The sequence below is a fragment of the Cimex lectularius genome, unplaced genomic scaffold (genome assembly GCF_000648675.2).
Source record: "Cimex lectularius strain Harlan isolate CLEC.00 unplaced genomic scaffold, Clec_2.1 scaffold130, whole genome shotgun sequence".
In the NCBI taxonomy this organism is placed as follows: domain Eukaryota; kingdom Metazoa; phylum Arthropoda; class Insecta; order Hemiptera; family Cimicidae; genus Cimex; species Cimex lectularius.
In genome coordinates, this window is record NW_019392755.1 from 357,531 (window position 1) to 379,360 (window position 21,830).

Sequence of the window (21,830 nt, forward strand, 5' to 3'; positions counted from 1 at the left end):
AAATAAAATATTTCACGACATTTCACTTCCTAGAATGATTGTGACTTTGTACCTGTGTACTATTGATTTAATAATGCTGTTGCTAATCATGGTTGAATACCATATGCACGTTTCCAAAATTTCCTTACACAATTTTATTTTCATCACCCTCGTGTGGTTGTGAGAGTAAAATAGTAGAACGAAATTGTTTTTCGAATTTCTAAAAATATTGCATCATTACACTTCACTTTTAGCTTCTGTTGCTAATTTTTAAATAAACTAATCGCCTCACTAAAAGTTCATGGTATTTGATGAAACTGGTTGAAAAATGGGGAAATTGAACGTTGTACAAAGTAGATACACTAGTTCTCTCGTTATTAAAACTATTTTTGTTATTTTTAAGTGTTTTTTTCTTTAGAAAGTATTTTATTTGTTGTTTTATTATTATTTTTTAATACAAAAGGCCATTTCTTCATATCATTGTTCTGTATCTTCGACAATCTTCAAATTCGCAGATCCAGAGCGAGAATGAGACAAATCGTCAAAAGTATTTTAAGAATAACGCCTATAAAAGTTTTTCGCACATTAGTTAATCATTAAAAAAATAATCGATCTGGCATTGTGACAATAAGATTTTGTATTTAAAATTTGTTGTATTCACTGCACAAAACGTTGATGATAGGCTCACCAAAAGGTATAAAGGAATCCTTGTGAATTAACTAGTGTAACCTCGATAGAAAAGTATATACGTAAAATGAGTAATAAAAAAAATCCTAACATTTTTAATAAGTATAGTACATATCCTATACTAGAAAGTATTTATACATGCTTTTACGGTTAGCCGTCTGTCTTTTGCTGTATTTGCAAAGAAAATATTTAAAAGATAAATATAAAACTATAAACGAAACTGTTTTTTTATAAAACTTAAACTAGTGTAAAAATGAAACAAAATATATTGAAAAACGATTTTAATACAATTTTGTAGTCCTTAGAATGATTAAAAAAACTAAGGTCAAATGGTATATAATTCTTAAGCATTGCGAGCATAAGCTCTATGTATAGGTAACATTTTTTTTTTAAATTTGATAATAATTTAATTTTGTTTCTCCAGATAAGAGATAATTTCATCTCTCAAAAGTCTAAATTTACCCGGGTAAAAAATGGTAGATGGAAAAATATTTCGGTCCCGTCCTCATAACAAAAAGAAAGATTTTCGCGATAAGGCTTTCAACCCATCAATCCAAAGTTTAAAATTTACATATGTCTAAGTCACGTTTTTTACGCCAGGAAAGTTTTTAACGGCAAGAAATGTTTCTGATGGTCACCGCTACTCAATACCAGGTAAAGACTCTATATATATATATATATATATATGTGTGTGTGTGTGTGTGTGTGTGAGTGTGTGAGCGCGACGTGACGCGTCTGGTATTCAAGAGCAGAGAGGCAGAAGACCATAAAGGCCAGTTGCGACCAACCTACTGACAGGAATAATTGGCCGATCGTAATTGCAAATTCTGTTAAAAACTGGATTGTCATTGTTTAAATCACAAGTACTTACATAGACAGACTGTCCCGCAGACTGATTTGGTAGGTATATGGAATTCAATTTCTTCGTCATGACCTACAAAAAAGTATACATATTTGTATAAAAGTGGAGGAGTAGGATTATATTTCTGGTTTTCCAAACCTCAAAAATCTTTGATTCATTACGAGTTATAAAAGTTACTCACTATGCATATAAATATTACAAATAACAATAATAATGATAAATTGTAAAGTAGGAGTTCGATACAATTGATTTTTAGTTTTATAGGTTGTGTTGAAACTAATATTGAGTTGTTGAATATCGTACTCAACTAAAAAAATTTTCTAAACTACCAGAAATTTCTAAACTCAATAAATGTGAAATTTTTCTGTGCGGTCGACAAGGTGTTAGACCTGAAAATTGATTGTTTCCAATCATACTGGTCCGCCATTCTTCGCTGTGTTGCTCCGTCAGACGCGTTTAAAATTTTCGCCATTTTCTTTCTTGGCTCTGGGTGATTGTTGTGAAGACAAAACTACTATGAGGTCGTGAGTGTCGGCGTTATTTTTTTTTTCTAATTTTCCCCTTGGAAATCCAGCAAAGTACTTTTGTTAAAAGTTAAGAGTTCTGAAGTGTGATAGACGAATAGTTTGGCAATTCTTTAGTACTACGTAAACACCTCTGAAGATGGCGGAAATCGCAAAGCATGTCTGATCGATGAACACGCAAGGATACGCAGACCACGATGATCTATCTCAGCTCACCACCAGTTTCGATGTAATTTTTATTAAATTCGTTGTATTCAATAAGATACACCGTAATTAAAATCTTCATAAATGCCAAATAAACTCAATCTACAAATTCTGTTTGAAATAATATAGCTTGTGATTTTTGGAATTAAAATTTTCTAACTGGATGGTTAGCACCTTAGTATGATATGGAGGGTGCCCTTGTTAGATGGCCCGGCCGAATTTCTCTCGAACCAATAACGCTATAAAAAATATATGTTTCATATTTTTTATTACATTTCAAATTTTTGTCTTTTTTGGAGAAAAATTATACAGGGTACCTCAGACCCAGTTCAACTTTAACATTACGTGTTATACATAATACGACCTTTGACATCAAGATACAACATTTAAAGATTTATGTGGTGATTAGTGACCGTTAGACGATGATTATTCGGAAATCGTGAGATGCGGTCTGGTGTGATATAGGTTTCAGAAAAACATTTTCTTTGTCGTGCAATGTTTCCATCTTTATTGAGATCATCATCAGGGCCTGGAATTCACAAACATTCTGTAAATTTAACAAATACATGTAGGACGTGGAAAAAAGTGAATTTGTACAATGCAAAAAAAAAAATTTTTATATTCAATCAAAGTATTTCTACTCACTCAAATTGTTTGTTTTCTGCGTAATTGTGTCATTCTTGAGAGTCGTGTTGAGAGTGCCAGTGAGATATTGCTGTTTGATTGAATATAAATTTTTTTTTTTTGAATTCCATAAATTCACTTTTTCACATCCTACATGTATTTGTTAAATTTAAAAAATGTTCATAATTCCCAGGCCCTGAAGATAAGCTCAATAAAGATCGAAACGTTGGCATGGTAAAGAAAATGTTTTTCTGAAACCTACATCACAACAGCCCGCATCTTATGATTTCCGAATAATCATTTTAATGATTTTTTTACGCTGAAAACAATGGTAAAATCGGATTTTAAATTGGGGGAAAGAAACAGGCGGCGTAATTTCGACGAGTAGCTGAATATTTTACTAGAAATCCAAATTCCATTCGTCGAAATGTTGGAAGGGTTTTAGGTTTTCCAAAAAATAAAATGTACTCCGGATTTACAATATTATGCCATATCGCTTCGGGACTCTGATTATGACGGCGTCTATCGTTCCTTGTACAAATGACGATTCGATTTGGGAAGCAGAAGAAAACGTTCTTCGATACTTCCTATGGACTGAAGAATCAAGTTTTTCTCTAATGACATAGTAAACCGTTGAAATTTTCGAATGTGGGCTGAGGAAATCCGAGAATTTCGTACTCTTGTCATCATCAGGTAGTCCATTTTGGTGTGGACTTCTCGGTAATAAATTAATTGAATCTTATTTCTACGAAAACAATCTAAATGGTGCTCAGACCGGTAAAGAGAAGTTAAAAAGGTCACATCATTGCATCTTTACGCAAGGCAGGCAGTTCGAAGATGAAATATAATTAATAAATAGCAAACCAAATAACTGTTTTTTATTTCAAACTTTTTGCCATACTTTGTCATTTTTGACCAATTTAAAATACGATTGCACTATTGTTTTCCGGGGAAAAAAGTCCTTTTGTAATGATATGTCCGTAGGGATATGATTGTGTTTAAAGTTGTGAAGTTTAATTGGGCCTGAGGTACCCGGTATAATTTTCCTCCAATAAAATGTAACAACTAGAACTAGACTAAAAATTCTAAAAAACTAAACACGTAATTTTTTGTTTTTTGATGGGTTCAACAATTGGTTCAAGCAAAATTCAGCCCGACCGTCTAAAAAGTACACCCTGTAGATAACAGATAGAATCATTTAACAGCCACCAAACCTTTGATGATTTTTAATACTTTTTCGTTGTAGGGTTGAATGAACAGTTGTAGAATTGCCAGATCGGTCATTACCCAACCTGGTAAGCTTTCATAAGTTGAAAATAATCTATAAACTAACCCATATTCGTCAGCGGTTCCTTTCCTGCAGTCGGATCCATAAATGGAAAATCCGTTTTTAAAACTGAAACAAAAGTGTCAAAGTTTATGTATTGTTTTTACGAACTGTACTTATCTGGTACCAAGTGCGATCTTATCGCCTCCGCATAAATTAGGGTAGTTTATGTCAAAGGAGCAAGCGGTGCCATTCGGACACATAGAACATGGTTTGCCTTGAAGGTACATGGGCTCACCCATCCACACGCCCATTGGGCCGTAGTTGCAAGCAACACTAATTTGGAAATTGATGTTTCCCCCAACTTCAGCACGCCCTTGTGCGCATCCCAACAGTCGAGTATTAGCCCAAGTCGCAGCGACGAAATGGAAAACTTGACTCGAACTTGGACTAAAAACCAAAAAAATTAAAAAGTAGGGAGAAGGAGAGAGAGAGATAGAGAGAGAGAGTGAGAGAGAGAGTGAGAGAAAGAGAAATAGATAGAGATAGAGATAGAGAGAGAGAGAGAGAGAGAGAGAGAGAGAGAGAGAGAGAGGGAGAGAGAGAGAGAGAGAATTTGTTGCTATTTGTTTTTTTAAGCTATCTGGAAAAGACACTAACACAATAAAGTAATGGTCTTAAGCTTTATAGGTTGGAGTTAATATTTTTATCCATAAGATATAGTTATGATAGAATGAGAAAGACCCTGGTTTTACGGCGCACAGGCTATAGGTTTGGGCAAGATATACCTGTCGGGTTGGGTTAGTATAATTGCAGCGCCGTGAATGGGTGGGAATTTTTTAATTTTTTTTAATTGCAAACAGGGACCAGAGGAAAGTGCCGCGTATCCTAGTACTACTATGAGTACTCCAAACCCTACAAGCAACCACATTCAACTATTTTCTGACACTGAGACTGCAAATACAAATAATACCGAAACAAAAGATCCGAAACCTCCACCGATTTTTAAAAACGCAGCGAATACCACATTCACTAACAAAAGTTTTAGCAAACATAGGAGACCCTAATCTTTATATTTTAAAAAATACTAAAAATTCTCTAAAACCACTCGTCAAACGATAAACGTAAGACAATTTGTACAATTTTTGGAAAAAACTCAAACTGAATTTTCTCTTGTACTTTCTGAATATAGCTTGAAGACTTTTACGAAGAAACATATTTAGTTGATATGTTAGGGTTGTGGATCATGCAGAATAAATTTGCATAGGGGAGGAACCAGTTGGGCAGCGTTATAAATGGTATTAATTATTACTATAGCCTTGCAATTAAGCTGAAGCAAAATATTGGAAGGTATTTGATCATAGCCCGGATATAGTTTCTAGGAATGGTGAAGATGACCTTTTTTACTTCACGAGGCGTGATGGATTTTCCTGATAGGGAGAGAAACAGAAAGAAATGTCAAGTTGTTCCAGAACAAGGTTTGTGGTTATGGATCATGTATGTCGGAATTAATAAATATAAAATGAGTGGCGAATATTAGTGACATTTCGCCGTCAGTTTTGGACTAGGTATCAGGTCTCTAAGATTATGACATTTGTTTTAATAGTTGTGAATACGCGTGTGTCTAGAATATTGGTTGGTACAGGTTGTTTAGTTCCTTAGTCAGCCTTCCAGTCGGTTGGTTGAAACGTCAACTTGTTGATTGATACACTGAGTTTTGCCAAAATGAACTGGCGCATAGCTCAAAGGTTACCAGTTATCTAAAGTACTGTGATATATTGTATTGCGTTGCTTGTGTTGTGTCATGTGTGCTTGCCACACAATTTTTCTATGATGTAGGTAACAGAAAAAAATATAATTCAATTTTGACTTGTAAAACTATTAATATCTTGATCTCTCTTGCCATTGCTTTGTTTCATTTAATATCAATGGAACATTTCAAATTTAACATACACTAAACGTTTCATTTAAATGGGAAAACTGAGTTTATTATGCTGCGGTGAGATTAATTAAATATTTAGAAAGTATAACATCGTAAAATTATGTTGAATCGGCACAGTGTCACTTACTGGATCTATCTCCACTCGCGGGGTTTTGGAGAATAATAAAATATACATAGCAAAATTATGTTTAATTAGATTAAACGAGCAAGATTCAGCCGTGCCGAAACGTAAGTAAAATTGAAATATTATCAAAGAAAAATTACTATGTTCCCAATTTCTCTACATCTCTTGGATCGTAATCTTTCATTTCGTCAACCCAATTGTTCCAAGTAGTTGAAGTATCGTTTGGCACACATTGCGGATTCGAACATGATTGATAGCCAAGGTTTTGTCCGTATTGAAACCTTTCTGAAAATTATAAAATGTGACGTAATAAAAGCCATTTGACAAATATATTACGACGGAATTCCTTCCTAACCTACGAGTCTACACTTCTCATGATCTGAGTAACAATTTTGGACATGTCTTCTCGCAAGTCGTTCGAGCTGGTAATCGTAATGCTGTCGATTGCAGATACTACGTCGATTAAGTAGAATAGAAAAATACATCAGTCGATTTTACTCACAAAAAGCATCATATTGGCAGCTTTTGGAAAATTCTTTCCTTCTTGTCCTGGCCATGATCCTTCAGCAAATTTGTTCCGGTAATTGTTGTGCCAATCGAGAATCTTCGCTCTGAACGCATCATCCGTTATTGACATATCAACATTCCGGCATCCAGGTTGTTCAGCGGGCTCAGGATACTTAACAAGAAAATATTACGATTGCAGAAGATTCGAACAGATGATCAATACGTACGGGAAACATGCATAAAATATGTTGATCCCTTTCTAAATCATCATTTAAGCACATGTCGCACAGTTCGTCATCCGTTTTTCCGTAAACTACATTAGAAATTATTGCGCCAAGCAAAAATATTGTTATTTTTGCAACTTGCTTTGACATGGTTAAGAATTTTGAAAAAAATATAATGCAACAACATAAAAAAAAATCATTTGAACAATTAGCAGATGTTTTACACCGACATTCTTCTCACGCTTTGTACAAACCGACGTCATACGGATTTTATACTACCTACTCATTAACTTTTAAGTTGACAACCTCTATCCTAAGAGTAAGTAACAATAGAATGAATTTGTTTCAACAAATTTATAAACAAGTTAGATTATATAGAATAAAAAAGTAATGTAACCCACTAGGAGAGTTAATAAAAATAATTTTAATAGTAATTGCTCGCGCTGAAGTTTCTAGTCTTTGATTGTATTTGACAATAGGCGCCTTAGCCTCAGCGCCCACAATATTAAGTACTGCTTCTCAGTAGTAACTTGTTTTACAATTGTCCCGATCTACATAGGCCTTTTATTTAGGCTGATATCAGTACAGCATGTAAGAAAAAATTCTGTTTGTACTGCCTACTTATCTCTCAAGATCAATGACAGTACCGTACTGATTATCATACAGAATGAATCTTTGCCTGCACTAAGGTCCATTGAGGTAGATCTCCAGGTAGCTGTGGTAACATTCTCTCCATTTATTGGGAACAACGTCGCCTTAAGGCATGATAATTCTCTATCGCATGTAACTCGAATTGTCACCTAGGTCTTGGAGGATGTAGGGATTACCACAGTAATTGGCCAGCTCGTTCTTCTGACATGAATCCTATAGAACTTTTATTGGACATAATAAAGAAGCCAGTTAGACATTGATTGCCTCCTCCAACGAGCGTTGAACAGTTTCAAACCACTCTTGTTATATAATGTGATTTTGTTTCACAAGAAAAAATCCGACCGCTTATTTACTCTCTGCCTAGGAGACGTAAGGCCCTCCCCGAAGCCAAAGGAGGGAATACTCTTTATTAAGACCAAAGATATGTAATAAAATGTTAATTAAATTTTAACAATTGCTAAATGATTTTGCAGAATTTGTATTCAAACCATCTTATTTAAATGATTCTTATTAAACTACTGCATTTCTAATCTCATTTAATTTCATTGACATTAAAGTAGGTATGTATTTAATACAACGATAAAGATACATGTAGTTTGAAATAAAGAACAAAATACGAGTGCCCGTTTTTTTCTGTTTTTGGGTGTATCTTACATCCTACAAGGGCCTCTGAAGTTACAAATCACAAACTGCTTTATATACAATCTCAGTTATGATATTAGGTTAAAACACATCAATTAATTATTTTAAACTTTCTTAAAGTTTACGCACTTAGCAATGTAGATGGCTACATTAAAACTATATTTTTCTTCTTTAGCCTCAAAGGGTGCTTATTAAAGTGGGAAATTTTGTTTTATTGTTTCCAGGGCGATTATTTCAAATGAAAGTTAAATGTTCCATTAAACCAAAATATTCTTGAAACTGCACTATTTCCACCTCCACACACAATCGTCACGACAAATGATAAAGGTATAATTCCAGCAATACAGTAATTGAAATTATAGCAATATATTAAACCGTCGAATTGAAATAAATTTTTTTTTTAAGTAGTTTTATTTTTGCAAATATAATGGCTATTTCTTCTCACCTTGCGCGTCGCTAGACCTTCAATTTCGCAAATCCAGAACAAGTATGAGATAACACGCTAAAAGTATTTTAAGAATAATGCCTGAAAAAAAAATGTTATATTCAAACTGATTATTGGTTCTGCCTTCAAAATAATGACATTTTAAGGTGTACTGAATGGACATTGTATTTGGTTTTTGTTGTGCCATTTATTGGATTGGAAATCAATCAACAAAGGGTAATAAAAAATAACTCAATGCAAAGTTTTTTTAAGTCATCATTTCCGTCAATCTTAAGATCTTTTTTTCAAAAATGGTATGTCCAAAAAGTATAGTCAAAACAGTGATATTCACAGATACTTACTTATTCTGACATTGGTTCCGGCGGCTTCTTTTGGATCAAAGAATGGAATATCTTCGTTATTAACTGAAAACAAGTTTTAATAAGTACAATAATGATAAATTGCAATTTTTGTTTTTGAGCATTGGAAACGTACTATTTTTTACGCTTTTCTCATGTGTGTATTAATATATTATAAAGAACTGTCTGATACACATTAAGTAAGCGACAGCGTCCAAGGCAATTTCTAACTCAATTCTGATTATTATAAAAAAAATTTTACTCTTTCAGACTATTGTGGTTTGTTCACATTTACATGGCATTACATCAAGGTTAATATAACATCCATTCAGAAAAGAAATTCACTTGGGTCTGTCGTTCAAGAAATCAAACCTACTTCCTCCACAGAGATTGGGAAAAGTTGCGTTAAAGCCGGCCTTCGTCCCCTCTGGACATTTGGTAGCAGGATCTCCTGCTAAGTACATCGGCAAACCGACAATCACACCCGCGGGGCCGTAGTTGCAAGCAACTTCAATTCTGTACATGCCTTCTGTTTCGTATATTGATTGAGCGCAACCGACAACTCTGGTTTCGGCCCAAGTCGTTGCCACAAAATGGTTGACCACGCCCGTATGTTGACTGTAAAGAAAATATCATTCAGGCTACAACCAAATAGAACCTAAATAAATTTATTGGCACAGTGTTGTGATCATGGCTCGTTTAGAAAGTTAAAAAATATATCTCACATATCAAATCTCAAAGACTAACTATTGTGCAAACTTAACTAATAAATAAATATGGACCCAAATTAACTCTTGCTTTTATCATTTTAGTTACATTCCTTTCTTCGTTCTTGAATCAGATCAAATATTTTCTTAGTGAGCAGTGGCAAACGGATATTGCAACGGAACACAAGTGACCATATTAACGTTTAAATGTTATGCTTCACATACATTATCTTATGAAACGACCAACATCTTTTATGACTGAAAATGATAATTTTATACGCGTTAGTAATAAAACCTAAAATATGACTCATTAATCTGATGGACTAAAACTCAACAAAAACAGGCAACTCGAAGATAGGGAATGTGCAAACATTGGAATATTTATGCCATATGGACAATTACTATAACCTCTATCAAACCTAGCTCCATTGGTAAAACACACAAATCAGACTATGATTGCTGGAAATCGAGACAATTTCGATTTATTATTCGAGTCTCGATTTCCAGCAATCAGAGTGTGATTTGTGTGTGTTACCAAGCGCTATTAAAAAAAACGCGTTTTAATATGTTTTAGTCTAGTTTCAAATTTTTATCTTTTTTCGAAAAAAAATTGAGATAGTGTACCTCAGGCCTAGTTCTTCAATATAAAATAAAAACGTAAAAATTTCAAATACTACCCTATACATCCTGACACATCATTTTAAAGGAATGTTACCCTGAAAACAATGGGGTAATCGGATTTTAAATTGGTCAAAAAATGACAAAGTTATGGCTATAAGTCTAAAAAACGCACCAAACTGAGTGTGAGGTAGCATGTATAATTTGTCTCCCAAACAAGGGAAAAATTTGAAAGTAAATAACAAAATATCAAATACGGACTTTTTTTTGTAGCGTCATTGGTTCAAAAGAAATTCAGCCGGGTCTTCTAAAAAAGACCCTGGGTTACCATACGAAATGAAAGGGTTACCAATGGGGTCTCCATTATCCCCACTTTCTGCTGAAATATTCATGGATAATTTCGAAAAAAATCTTTTCAAATCAAAGAACAAATTAATTAAATATGTTCATTTCTGGAAACGCTATTTAGACGATATTTTATGCATATGGTCGGGAACATTAGAGGCTCTCAAAGAATTCCTATAACTAATTAATTCTCTACACAGTAATATAAATTTTACATTCGAAATTCGCAAAGATGGCTGTTTGAACTTTTTAGACCTAAAACTGTTCATAATAAACAACCTAATAGAAATAGACGTATATAGAAAACCCACTACTACAGACACTATGATACCAGCGGATTCTTTCCACCCTTGGTCCCAAAAGGCTGATGGTTTCATTTGGCTCATAGACCGGATGTTAAAACTTCCGCTAACACCTGATAACTATAAAAAAGAATTAAAAATATTAAAACCTTAGCAAAAAACAACGGGTATCAAGAAATATTTATTGATAGGTTGCTAGTTAAAAGAATAAAAAATTAACTTTAAACGAATCAACAATAGGACTCAGTCACCCCACCACAAATGAATGAGTAGGTTTCCGTTGTTTGCCATACATTGGTGAATTATCGCAAAAAGTTAGTAAAATTTTTAAACAAGAAGGTTTTAGAATAGCTTTTAGAAGTACGGGTTCACTTAAAACATCCTCTCAAAACCTAAAGACAAAGTAGACAATTTGGCAAAAAGTGGGGTTTACCAACTCAATTGTAATGATTGTGATATTAAATATATAGGACAAAGCGGTAGAGGAATAAAAACAAGAGTAAAAGAACACTTGCCTAAACCGAGCAAATTTTCGGAATTTAAGGACCATCTGAAAGAAACAAAACATAATTTCAATTCAAATCTAAATACAAGAGTGTTACATAGTTTCAACAAAGCGAAAGAACTAGATTGGTTTGAGAAATTTGAAATTAAAAAATGTAAAATTGAACATGGTGATAAATGCATTAATAATATAACAGATTTTGATCTACCCCCCATTTTAAATATGTACATAAATAACATCAAACATCCAAATAATTAATCTAATTATTTTAATTGTTATTATTTTTATAGTAATTTAAAGTAATATTAAGTATTTATTATTCTAATATTTATTTGTGTTATAATTTCCGCGTTTCGCACGTTCAAATTGAGCGTCATTAAAAAAATCTGTTGATAATTGGAACGTCGCGTTGGCGGAGGTATCAGCGGTTCACTTCGGCAATTCATGTCGAGAGACGTGGTTGTAGAAGTCCTTCAACCTGATGATGAGCTAAACGGCTCGAAATCCGGATCGTTGCAAAACAATTTACTGTGAGTAGGAACTATCCTTTTAAAAAGTATTTTACACGATTTTGTCAGCAATTAAAAGCCTTAGTGGGTAATGACAAATTTTACTGCCAATCTCGTGTGAATGATTTGTTACTGCACACATATGACAGCTAAAGCTATCGCAAAGAAGTGAAATTTTTGTGTACAAACAGTTACGTCTATCATTGTTATCAACTTAAAGAAGATAATTTGTACCGAGTAGAGATAAAAGGACTACACCAGACCATTTCCACTGAAGAAATAAAGGAAGAACTAATAAAAACACGTTTCCAGTGATTAGGTTGCAACAAGTACTGCATCCTATTTCAAAAACACCCTTACCCTTATTCATCGTCTTTTATGCATCTTATCTCTCACTAGAAATAAAAAATTTAATATTTATATTATTAAAATTTTAATAAATATTTAAACTGAAGTATCTACTATGCACGAAAATCAACGTCGAGGAACCTAGAATGCGCACGAGCATTGCTCAGTGCACCAGATGCTACGATTATGGTACATACACGTACATACTGCAATCACCCGCATAGATGCGTCAGATGCGGAAACCCACATCAATCGACACAATGTACGAGGCCGCTAAACATCCCTGCAACGTGTGCACTGTGTGGAGGGGCACACCCTGCTAATTACAATGGATGTACCACTCACAGGATCTTCAAACCTAGAGAAAGCTGAGACAGGAGACTCTCAAACATAAAGCGACAACAGCTCCACAACCCTCAACGATGTCATCGACATTCTTCCTACTGCTACCTTCCAGAAGAAAGACGAATCCAACAGTACCAGATCCAACAATGACAGCAAATCCACCCAGAGAAACCTTCATTTCTACACCTGCCCCTATGTCGTCCCCACCTTTAGGCTAACACAAAGACCGCACCTCGAGCTATGCTCATGTAGCCAGCAGTGCACCTACCTCCATACCAACTACTACACCAGCTTCAAACACAGAAATCAATCTTACCTCCTTCCTTAATGATTTTAAATCATTGATCACTCTTCTCATCTCCCTCCTAACAACCCTTGTAACTGAACTCCTCCGCAAGCTTTCCAGATGAATCTGTACCCACCAAACTACTCACAGTTCTACTCTGGAACTCAAACGGAATACTGACGCACAGACAAGAACTTGAAACAATACTTAAAAACAAACACATAGACGTAGCACCTATCACTGAAAGTCAAGAAATGTTTCCCACATAACAGGATACACAACATATAGGTGTGACTTTAGTGGAAATTGGGCTCTAGGCGGCTCATTAATTCTTGCCCGACAATCCATACAGCATAATCTTCACTCCATAACATCCAATTACTCCCATCAAGTGATCTCAATATCCTTCCCCGTCTCTTCCGCACCACTTATATTATCAGCAGTTTATTGCACTCCGTCTGACCCCTTATATCCTCCCCAATTGAAATCCATCTTTCGCCCTCGGATGCTGGTTTGTGGCCCGCAAAGGGGCAGCCGAATCGCAAATTCCCGTGGACGCCTTCTCCAAAATATCATTTTAACAAATAATTATTCCTTTATTTCTCCTAAACAACCCGCATATTGTCCATCTGATCCCAAACGTCTCCCAGACGTATTGGACTTCTTTGCTACCTCCGGCTTGGGAACCATCTCCTCCACTATTCAGTGTTTAAATCTCCTGATCACTCTCCAGTACTCCTCACTCTAAACGTAACTCCACTTACCAAACCAACAAAACCATCCCTTTTGAATGGCACAATTAACTGGAAAGTTTTCCAAGAGAACATAAATTCCTCCTTAAATTTAAACATTCCTATAAACTCCCAAGAGGTAGAAGATGCAGTATTAATACTCACCAATACCATTCAACATGCCATTGTACAATCCTCATCCCCTCCTAGAACACACAACTTACCCTCTAACGACTATCTCCCATACCATATCCGTTCTCTTTTAATAAAAATATGTCTAGCTAGAAAGCGTTGGCAACAATACGTTACCCGTCCTACAAAAGAAAGCTGAACCAGTTGACTGTGATAGTCCGAACAGAACCCTCTTCCTACCGCTCCTCCCAGTACCACAAATACCTCAAATTCCTTTACATGCAAAACAATTCCTTCCGGTCCGCTACCAAAAAAATATTAAAATATCACACTGTCAATTTCCCCATCCGATCACCGAACAGAACCTGGGTCAGAGGTGACAAGGATAAATCAAACTTATTTGCATCCCATTTAGAGTCCACCTTTACTTCTCAGTAAGACGTAAATGGTACCTCTCACACACAACAAGAAATGTAATAACTTCACATACCACTTCCTCTCCATCACCCCCCCAAACCGTTTCATCCTTCTCAAGTAAAATATCGCATCCCCAAATATCTATGCAGAAAATCCGCTGGCCATGACCTAATCACCTCCAGTATCCTGCGATACCTTCGACACAAGGCCGTGCTATTTATAATCGCAATATATAACGCAATCCTACGAACCACTCACTTCCCTCTCCTATGGAAATATTCCGTCATTATTCTCATCCCTAAAGCTCACAAACCCCCTAACCAGTTTCATCATCCAGTCCTATTAGCCTGCTTCCTGCAATGTCCAAAATCCTAGAACGACTCCTTTTAAAACGCTTAATACCAATCCTTGACACCTATAAAATCATTCCCTCTCACCAATTTGGTTTCCGTTCTCAACATTCCACTTCCAACAATGTTTTAGAGTAGTCCACACCATCTCATCGTCCCTAAAGAAAAAGGAGTATTGCCTGGGCGCGTTCTTAGATGTAGCACAGGCTTTCGACAGGGTCTGGCATCCAGGCATACTTTTTAAACTTAAGCGCTTCCTACTCTCTCATTATTACGTTTTATTGAAATCCTAGCTAACTGTTCGCTGTTTCAGAATTCTCGGAAGTCAAACAGACACAGGCCGGTGTACCGCAAGGCAGTATCCTTGGTCCTGTCCTATGTATTATTTATACTGCTGACCTACCAATACATCCTGACCCTATTATCACTACCTACGCGGACGAAACCGCAATCCTATCCTCTATCTCGAATCATGTCCAAGCTACCTCCAACATCCAGGAACATCTTGAGCTTATCGAAGACTGGTGTAAAAAATGAAGGACAAGATTGAACGAAGAATAATGCACTCAGTGTACTTTTACGCTGAAAAAGCAGTCTTGCCCCCCTATTGTACCTCAAAAACAAAGAGATACCAGTTTCCACTCAAGTCTGGGACTCGACAAATATCTCAACAGCAGACTGACGTGGAATCCCCACACAAGACTTAAAAAAAGCAACTTAATACAAGACTTGGACTACTACGAATACTTTTATGACCGAAATCGACTTCGAGAATTAAGACAAAGCTGTGCAAGAATTTACTAAGACCAATATGAACATATGGAATGGAACTGTGGGGCACTGCCAAGCCTTCCAAAATCCAGCGCATCCAGTCCTTCCAATCAAAAGTCCTTAGACAAATTGTCAACCACCTTATTACGTCACTAACCTCACTATCCACAAAGACTTCAACATTAATTTTAACAACGATCTAATCCGGTCCAGATTCCAAAACTTCCACACCAACCTTTCTAACCATCCTAACCATACTGCTCGAGCCTCCACTCATTCCCATCTTGACAACCCACCACATCGCCTCAACCGACGATGGCCTCGGGACCTCCTTCACCCCTAATCATACACACTGAGTGCCACCAATGGCTGGCTCCTCAAAGCATGTGTTCTATCGGCCTAGTGCTGGCATTAGTGCTAGTGTTGTCCTTTGTGATATTTTAATCATATGTACATATTTGTATAGTATACTATCATGTATGAGTAAGAAATAAATTTTAAAAAAAATCTACGAGACATCTAGTTACGTCGCAGTAAAGTAGGAAATTTCTAAATCACTGGAAACCTCCAAAAGTAGAAAAACAAGAAGTGCATCCTCTAAATTTCTATAACGAAGCCATCTTAATATTTTCAATTCATTCAAATTGTGTAGCCACCGTTTAAGAGGAAATTCTTACCCATTTCCGAATTCAGCTACGTCTTTGACATCGAAATCTTTCATTTCATTAACCCAAGCATTCCATGTTGATTCAGAGTCTGGGGGAAGGTTGTTTTTATCTGAATGTGACTCGTAACCTAAATTTTGTCCATATGCAAAACGTCCTGAAAATAACAATATTACCGATATATTATTTATAAAAACATATCATAAATCGTACAGGCCCGTCGGTGGCCAGAACAGTTTAGGCCTTGACATCCTCATCACTGTAAGGTAAAGGCCACAGGTTCGAACCCAGTGGCGTTGCATTCCAACCCGACATACTTACAGATGGGCTTTTTTCCAAAACACTGGCATTCCGAGGGCTCATATAACCTCGCAGTTGAAATACCTTCTTAAAAACCCGGACCATCATTAAAAATAGTTGTAGTAAGAAAACGCATTTAAGAAATTGCAACGTTTTTGCTAATGAAATTTTTTTGAAAGGAAAATTTTGGAAGCGGAAAAACAATTTTATTTTTTTGCAGAGTGTCTACCTTATTATGTTTTGTAGTGTGGAATGAAATTTTGAAGGGAGGGTGCGGTTTGAAATTCCAGGAGCACTGCGACGGTACAAATTATATCCCACTTCAAAGTCTGTGAGGTACGTAAAACGCCGTATCTACTCGGCCATAACAGTCAATATTTGGAAAGATAGGTAAAAACCAGATACAAATATAGTAAATAGTATTGTCCTTACCTACTCGTCTGCAAGGTTCATGATTGTAGTAACAATTTTGCACATTTCTCCTAGCGAGTTTTTCTAGTTGGTAGTCATAATGCTGTTTAACACATAAAATCACGCTATAAAAATTGTTTAGTTAAACGACTGTTGTCAATACTCACCAAGTATCTCATGTTGGCCGCTTTTGGAAAGTTCTTCCCGCTTTGTTCGGGCCATGTTCCCTCTGCGAATTTGTTCCGATAATCGTTGTGCCAATGAAGAACTTTCTGCCTGAAACTGTCTGTTATCGTAGAGATATCTACATTTCTGCATCCTTTTTTACTTGCGGGTCCTGGATTCTATAAGGATCGATTATCACACTATTACAACACCAAATCTAGTTCCATTGCAGACTTACTGGAAACATGCAGTATATATGATCGTAGTAACTTTTTCCATCCTTAGCACACAAGTTGCACAGATCTTGATCGCTAGCGGATTGAATTGTAGTAAACGAGATAACAATTAGCCAAATACAAATAAGAACTTTTGTGAATATTTTATCCATGCTATCCAAAATATGTTAAAAACAGATGTTTATTCAATACTAGTTCTGTTTAGCATATTTATTAGGACAATCGGTGGTAAAACATTGCTACCATTCAGACGATGAGTCCATCAAAAATTAAAACAAGGTGAAATTTCTCCCTGAGATTTGCGTGATTATGAACTGTACTGAGTCGTTTCCGATCATCATGTCCTGCCTTTCCAGGATGTTTTTGCCCTTTCATACCGTATCGGTTTCTAACGTAGAATGAACAATTAAATCTGGCGCCGCATATTCTTTGCGTTAGGCATAGTTTCCGTGTATGACGTGATTTCGCAACTACTATTCCACAAGAGGCTATTAGTTTCAAAACCGACTCATCCACGTATTTGCAAAACAATTGTTTTAGTTTTCATACTCAGTAAAGATAATTTGAATAAACGCGACTCAATCTAGCATAAAAATGCGGCCAATCTCATTGGTTTAAACCAATAGGTGGTTTTTTAACATTACTTGTTTTTCCTACCTAAGAAATCCGAATATTGGTTTGTTATTATTGAATTTAGTTTCACGAAAATAAGTGGGACTTGGACCACAAATTGAGAGTTATTTCAACTTATTCCACCAAAATGATTGGTTAGCGACTTAGCTTGATTCATAGCCGGGACATTTCTTCCGTATACTCGGTCGTCCTAAAAAAAACAATGTGGATCTTTAACGTCCGCACCTAGCCTATTCGGCCTTATCGGACGTTTTGAATCTCAAGCTGAGAGCTGACGCACCTCCGCATACGACAGAAGTGTGTTACTGCCGCAGCGTTGGTGTAGAGGCAGCTCAGCCCCGAGGCGCCAAGACAACCTCGCTCTCCGCTTGCCCATTCAGAGGGGTCCGGTCCGCAGACCGTATGCCGCGCGCAAAGGGCTACCTAAACCGAAATACATCAGCCTGGTCTCCCGCGCACTCCCTGGGTAGAGAAGGCCCCTCTACCTCCCAGAGTATTGGGGCTTCCCCAGCGTAGAATCTCGCTACGCTCCGGCAGCGGTTTTGTTTAAAGTGGAATTGCTAACCACCCCCTAGAGGAGACCGCCTACGGTAATAGCCTCCGATCGAGCTCAGCCTACACCTACGTGCAAAGCATATTCGAGTAGGAGCAACCGATTCACTAACCGTTCCCGTCCGCCACTACTTACGCATTCGATGGATTTTTCAGCATAATCATAGCGTCCTCAACGTTTATACGCTGCCGTCCGATCCGCCGTATCCCGTGAAGCGTCATACGCACCGGTGGTATAACGGTGGTCATACGCAAGTTTCGTGCGAAGGTCACAGATGGAAGACATCCACTTCTCTAAGTACCCGCCAGGGGTCTCGCCACGGCCAACTACGGATCTATTCCTATTGTAATAGAGGCTGAATCTTGGAACATTTCTGTTACCCCGTAGTACAGGTGGTTATGCACCCTCCCTCGTCTATGAAGGCAGGATCTGGTACCCTAACGCTCGTGTGCCTCTGATAAGGCACTCGCCGCCCCATGCCGACCCCAGGCCGGCACGAGTACAGCTTATGCTTTAGAGAGGTTGCCACGCCCTCAGGGCTACACCTTTATTTTTCGCCCGGTCACCCCCCTTGTAACCAAGGTTGAGAGGGGTCACAGGAAAGAATGAAGGAACCTGGAGTGAGAGAGGGACGTGGATGAGGACATGAAGTGCCCTTTTCCGGGCCTCGATCTTCAACCACATTATACCACCCGTCTCATAACCGGGACAGTCCACAATTTAAATTTGAATGTTTGGCATCCTGGAAATAATACAATATTGAAAATTATCTTAAATGTTTGAATACCTTCCTTCTGCCCAATAAAAACTCCTATTCATAATGCATAGCTCTAAAACGTTTATTTTGTCTCCAGTAAAAATTTTGGTAATGGATTGGACCCGTTTTGAAGCCAATGGCCTCGTAATAATTAGCTATTTTCTCTCGTATATTTCAAATTTATTTAATATAACAGTTAACACTGTTTTCAAATACATGCATCCACACAGATATATACAACGCCTTTAAAACAAATTACTTCTTGGTTATTTTATGTTTTGAATTTTAAGCAGCAGTATTACTATTAAGAAACATAACGCTTTAAATGTTTTTGTTGAAATTATTTTGTTTCTCAGACGTCCGACTCGCTGTGTAGGTTGATTTCAAGAGAACTGGAAATTCGGACAGAGCGTGCGCTGAGCCGTGAAATGTTATCTCACAAGGGGAATGCATAAATAACGTTATAAATCCTTCATGAACCAACGATTCCCTAGAGCTGTACATTATTCTTGAACCGGTTGTCACCGTGCGGACGAATAATAATAGTCTCTAATTCAATAAAGTCGCAAGTCGAGGCTGAACCAACCGGGTGTCGCAAAATGTTCTAAACAATCTGAATCCTTGTCAAAAACACTACCCCTTCCCTTAGAGAAGCCACCCTTGAAATTACTGGTCCAGAGGTCGAAGTTTGGCGTTAGGAGACGTGGGTCGGCAAATAATTAGCTATTATTGACTAGTGACGAGGGTCTGCCTGCTTCCTCTTGAGTTAACCGGGGGATACAGACTTTGCAGGGATTCCGACCATTCTAGGATTCCCCTTAGATTTTCTCGGTTTTGCAACATTCCGAGATAGTTTATCAGCAAACAATTGTCTATCATTTAAACCGATCTGCTAGCCTAAAGGAATAAATAATTTGAACCTGCAGCCACTACCAAGTGCATTGCACTGTTTGGACTTTTTCACGTTTAGAACTATGCAGAATCATAGAATTTGGACCCTCAGAGAGTCTGAAAGAAAGTGGTGGAATTGGCTTGATACAATAGAGCTGCAAGATCTCTAGATAATGAGAGCATCGCTTTTTAGATAAAAAAACTGTTAAATAATAAATTTATTTCATATTTTTAACGACCAAATCTAAGCCATCTTTTCAATAAACATTATTTACTGCGCCAGATGAAATACCCCTTCTTTCATTTTACACCCTCCGTTTATTTCAACAAGCCTCAATATAGAATATTTATTCTACTGCTTTATTTGTAATCATTTTTGTATATTTATTGTTTGCCGGTAAATACACGGTTCTACTTAACATTTTGCCTGATGTTGCGTTTTTTCTTTTACATCTGGACCTCATAGAAGGTGACGTCGGGCATGTAGCGTCTTCTTCAGTAAATATGTCCCTCACGTGGCGATGGGCCCTGATACAATAAACTGTACGTGAACACACACACACACACACACACACAGACACACACACACAGACACACACACACACACACACACACACACACACACACACACAGACACACACACGCACACGCACGCACACGCACACACACACACACACACACACACACTCGCAAAGGGAACTTATTCAAAGGTTACTTTATTTGCAGTTAAAAGGTGGCTGATTAATCGCAGATGACTAAATGGGAAGAAATATTAATTCAATCCACGGACGACTGACCAGGGAGTTCATTCCATCTGTCTAATTTCGCTTTCGAATGAGCCACCTGCAAATGGACTACAGGCTGACGGACATGGGGAAATGGTGGAATATCTCTTTCGTTTCAATATTATTCACGACATAGTTCGTTCTTGAAGTCGGGCATCCGCTCAAACTATGGACCACTTTATCCCGTAGAACGATAGCTTGATGGCTGCCAGGTTTCCGTTCTTCGACCAGGGACTAGTTATTTCAAACCAGATTATTAGTTTTACTTATTAGTTTTTCATTTTTAATAACGGATTTACATAAAAATAGTAATTATGAAGATGTAAAAGACTGTAAAAGAGTTGTAAACATGAAGCGTGCTCATTCTGTAAAGAGACACTTTTTTCATTTTAATCCAGTTGTATTCTCTTTAACCTTGAAAAAGCATCATCTTGAACCAGCAGTTGTTATTATTATTGTGACAATGAGACATCGAGGTCACGGGCAAGTGGATATCCCGATTCCGAGAGGACTGGAAGTGCTAATAGGAGGCCTGGTAGTGGATGTCAGAACATTACGACGCAATGAAAACAAACGAATCGTAATCGTTTGGGGAAATTGGCTTCACATCGTATGCCCCTTTAAGACGACCTGCAACAACATGTCAGCACCAGCATCTTAGAACAATATGGTACTGCGAGAGCCTAGAAGACACCAATTGGAATGCTATTATATTTTCTGATAAGTCGCGTTTCTCTCTGAGTAGTGATAGCAGGCGCCCAAGAATCTACCGAGAATGGCCGGTGAGTACAATGGCCCAGTTCGTGCTCCCTTAAGTTCAGTCTGGAGAAGGCGGTATTATGGCCTGGGCTGGGATTTACACTGTAGGACAACTAGACTCCGTATTAGTATAAGGCAACCTCAGTCCGTTATGTCCACAAAATTATCGTGGTATACATTCCATAAACCAGGAATCTCATTGGCAGGGATTTTCGATTTCTGGATGACAATGCCAGACCTCATAGAGGCAGAATTGTTCATCAATGTTTAGAAAACCTGGGAATTTCCC

General features: G+C 37.1%; 2 protein-coding genes across 3 annotated transcripts; both read right to left on the minus strand.

Annotated features, from left to right (window-relative positions):
* Positions 1-402: 402 nt before the first annotated feature.
* On the minus strand, positions 403-7,181 carry LOC106672536 (venom allergen 5-like). 2 transcript variants are annotated; one of them, XM_014404059.2, is made up of 8 exons: positions 6,948-7,181; positions 6,716-6,892; positions 6,569-6,650; positions 6,354-6,498; positions 4,350-4,597; positions 4,214-4,276; positions 1,538-1,600; positions 403-544 (listed from the first exon to the last, which is right to left on the minus strand). In XM_014404059.2, exons 1-8 carry the CDS (start codon positions 7,092-7,094, stop codon positions 483-485), a joined length of 987 nt encoding a protein of 328 aa, XP_014259545.1. In that variant the 5' UTR covers positions 7,095-7,181; the 3' UTR covers positions 403-482. The 2 variants fall into 2 exon arrangements, with proteins under 2 accessions (XP_014259545.1, XP_014259544.1); XM_014404058.2 differs by having other exon boundaries at positions 4,335-4,597.
* A 1,448-nt stretch (positions 7,182-8,629) lies between these two features.
* Positions 8,630-17,345, minus strand: LOC106672537 (venom allergen 3-like). The gene is made up of 7 exons (XM_014404060.2): positions 17,166-17,345; positions 16,930-17,106; positions 16,784-16,865; positions 16,064-16,208; positions 9,397-9,638; positions 9,024-9,086; positions 8,630-8,763 (listed from the first exon to the last, which is right to left on the minus strand). The coding sequence occupies exons 1-7, from the start codon at positions 17,313-17,315 to the stop codon at positions 8,702-8,704; spliced, it is 921 nt and encodes a 306-aa protein (XP_014259546.1). The 5' UTR covers positions 17,316-17,345; the 3' UTR covers positions 8,630-8,701.
* Between the last annotated feature and the right edge of the window lie 4,485 nt (positions 17,346-21,830).

Bases quoted from the DNA above. Each gene is read 5' to 3' on its own strand.
- LOC106672536 (XM_014404058.2), bottom strand. From the start codon at position 7,094: ATGTCAAAGCAAGTTGCAAAAATAACAATATTTTTGCTTGGCGCAATA. The intron at 6,651-6,715 runs GTGAGTAAAATC...TGCAATCGACAG, and splicing joins CTGCCAATATGATGCTTTTT to CATTACGATTACCAGCTCGA. The intron at 4,277-4,334 runs GTACCAGATAAG...CTTTTGTTTCAG, and splicing joins AGGCGATAAGATCGCACTTG to TTTTAAAAACGGATTTTCCA.
- LOC106672537 (XM_014404060.2), bottom strand. From the start codon at position 17,315: ATGGATAAAATATTCACAAAAGTTCTTATTTGTATTTGGCTAATTGTT. The intron at 9,087-9,396 runs GTAGGTTTGATT...ACTTGTTTTCAG, and splicing joins TCCCAATCTCTGTGGAGGAA to TTAATAACGAAGATATTCCA. The intron at 8,764-9,023 runs GTAAGTATCTGT...TTTTTTTTTCAG, and splicing joins CGGAACCAATGTCAGAATAA to GCATTATTCTTAAAATACTT.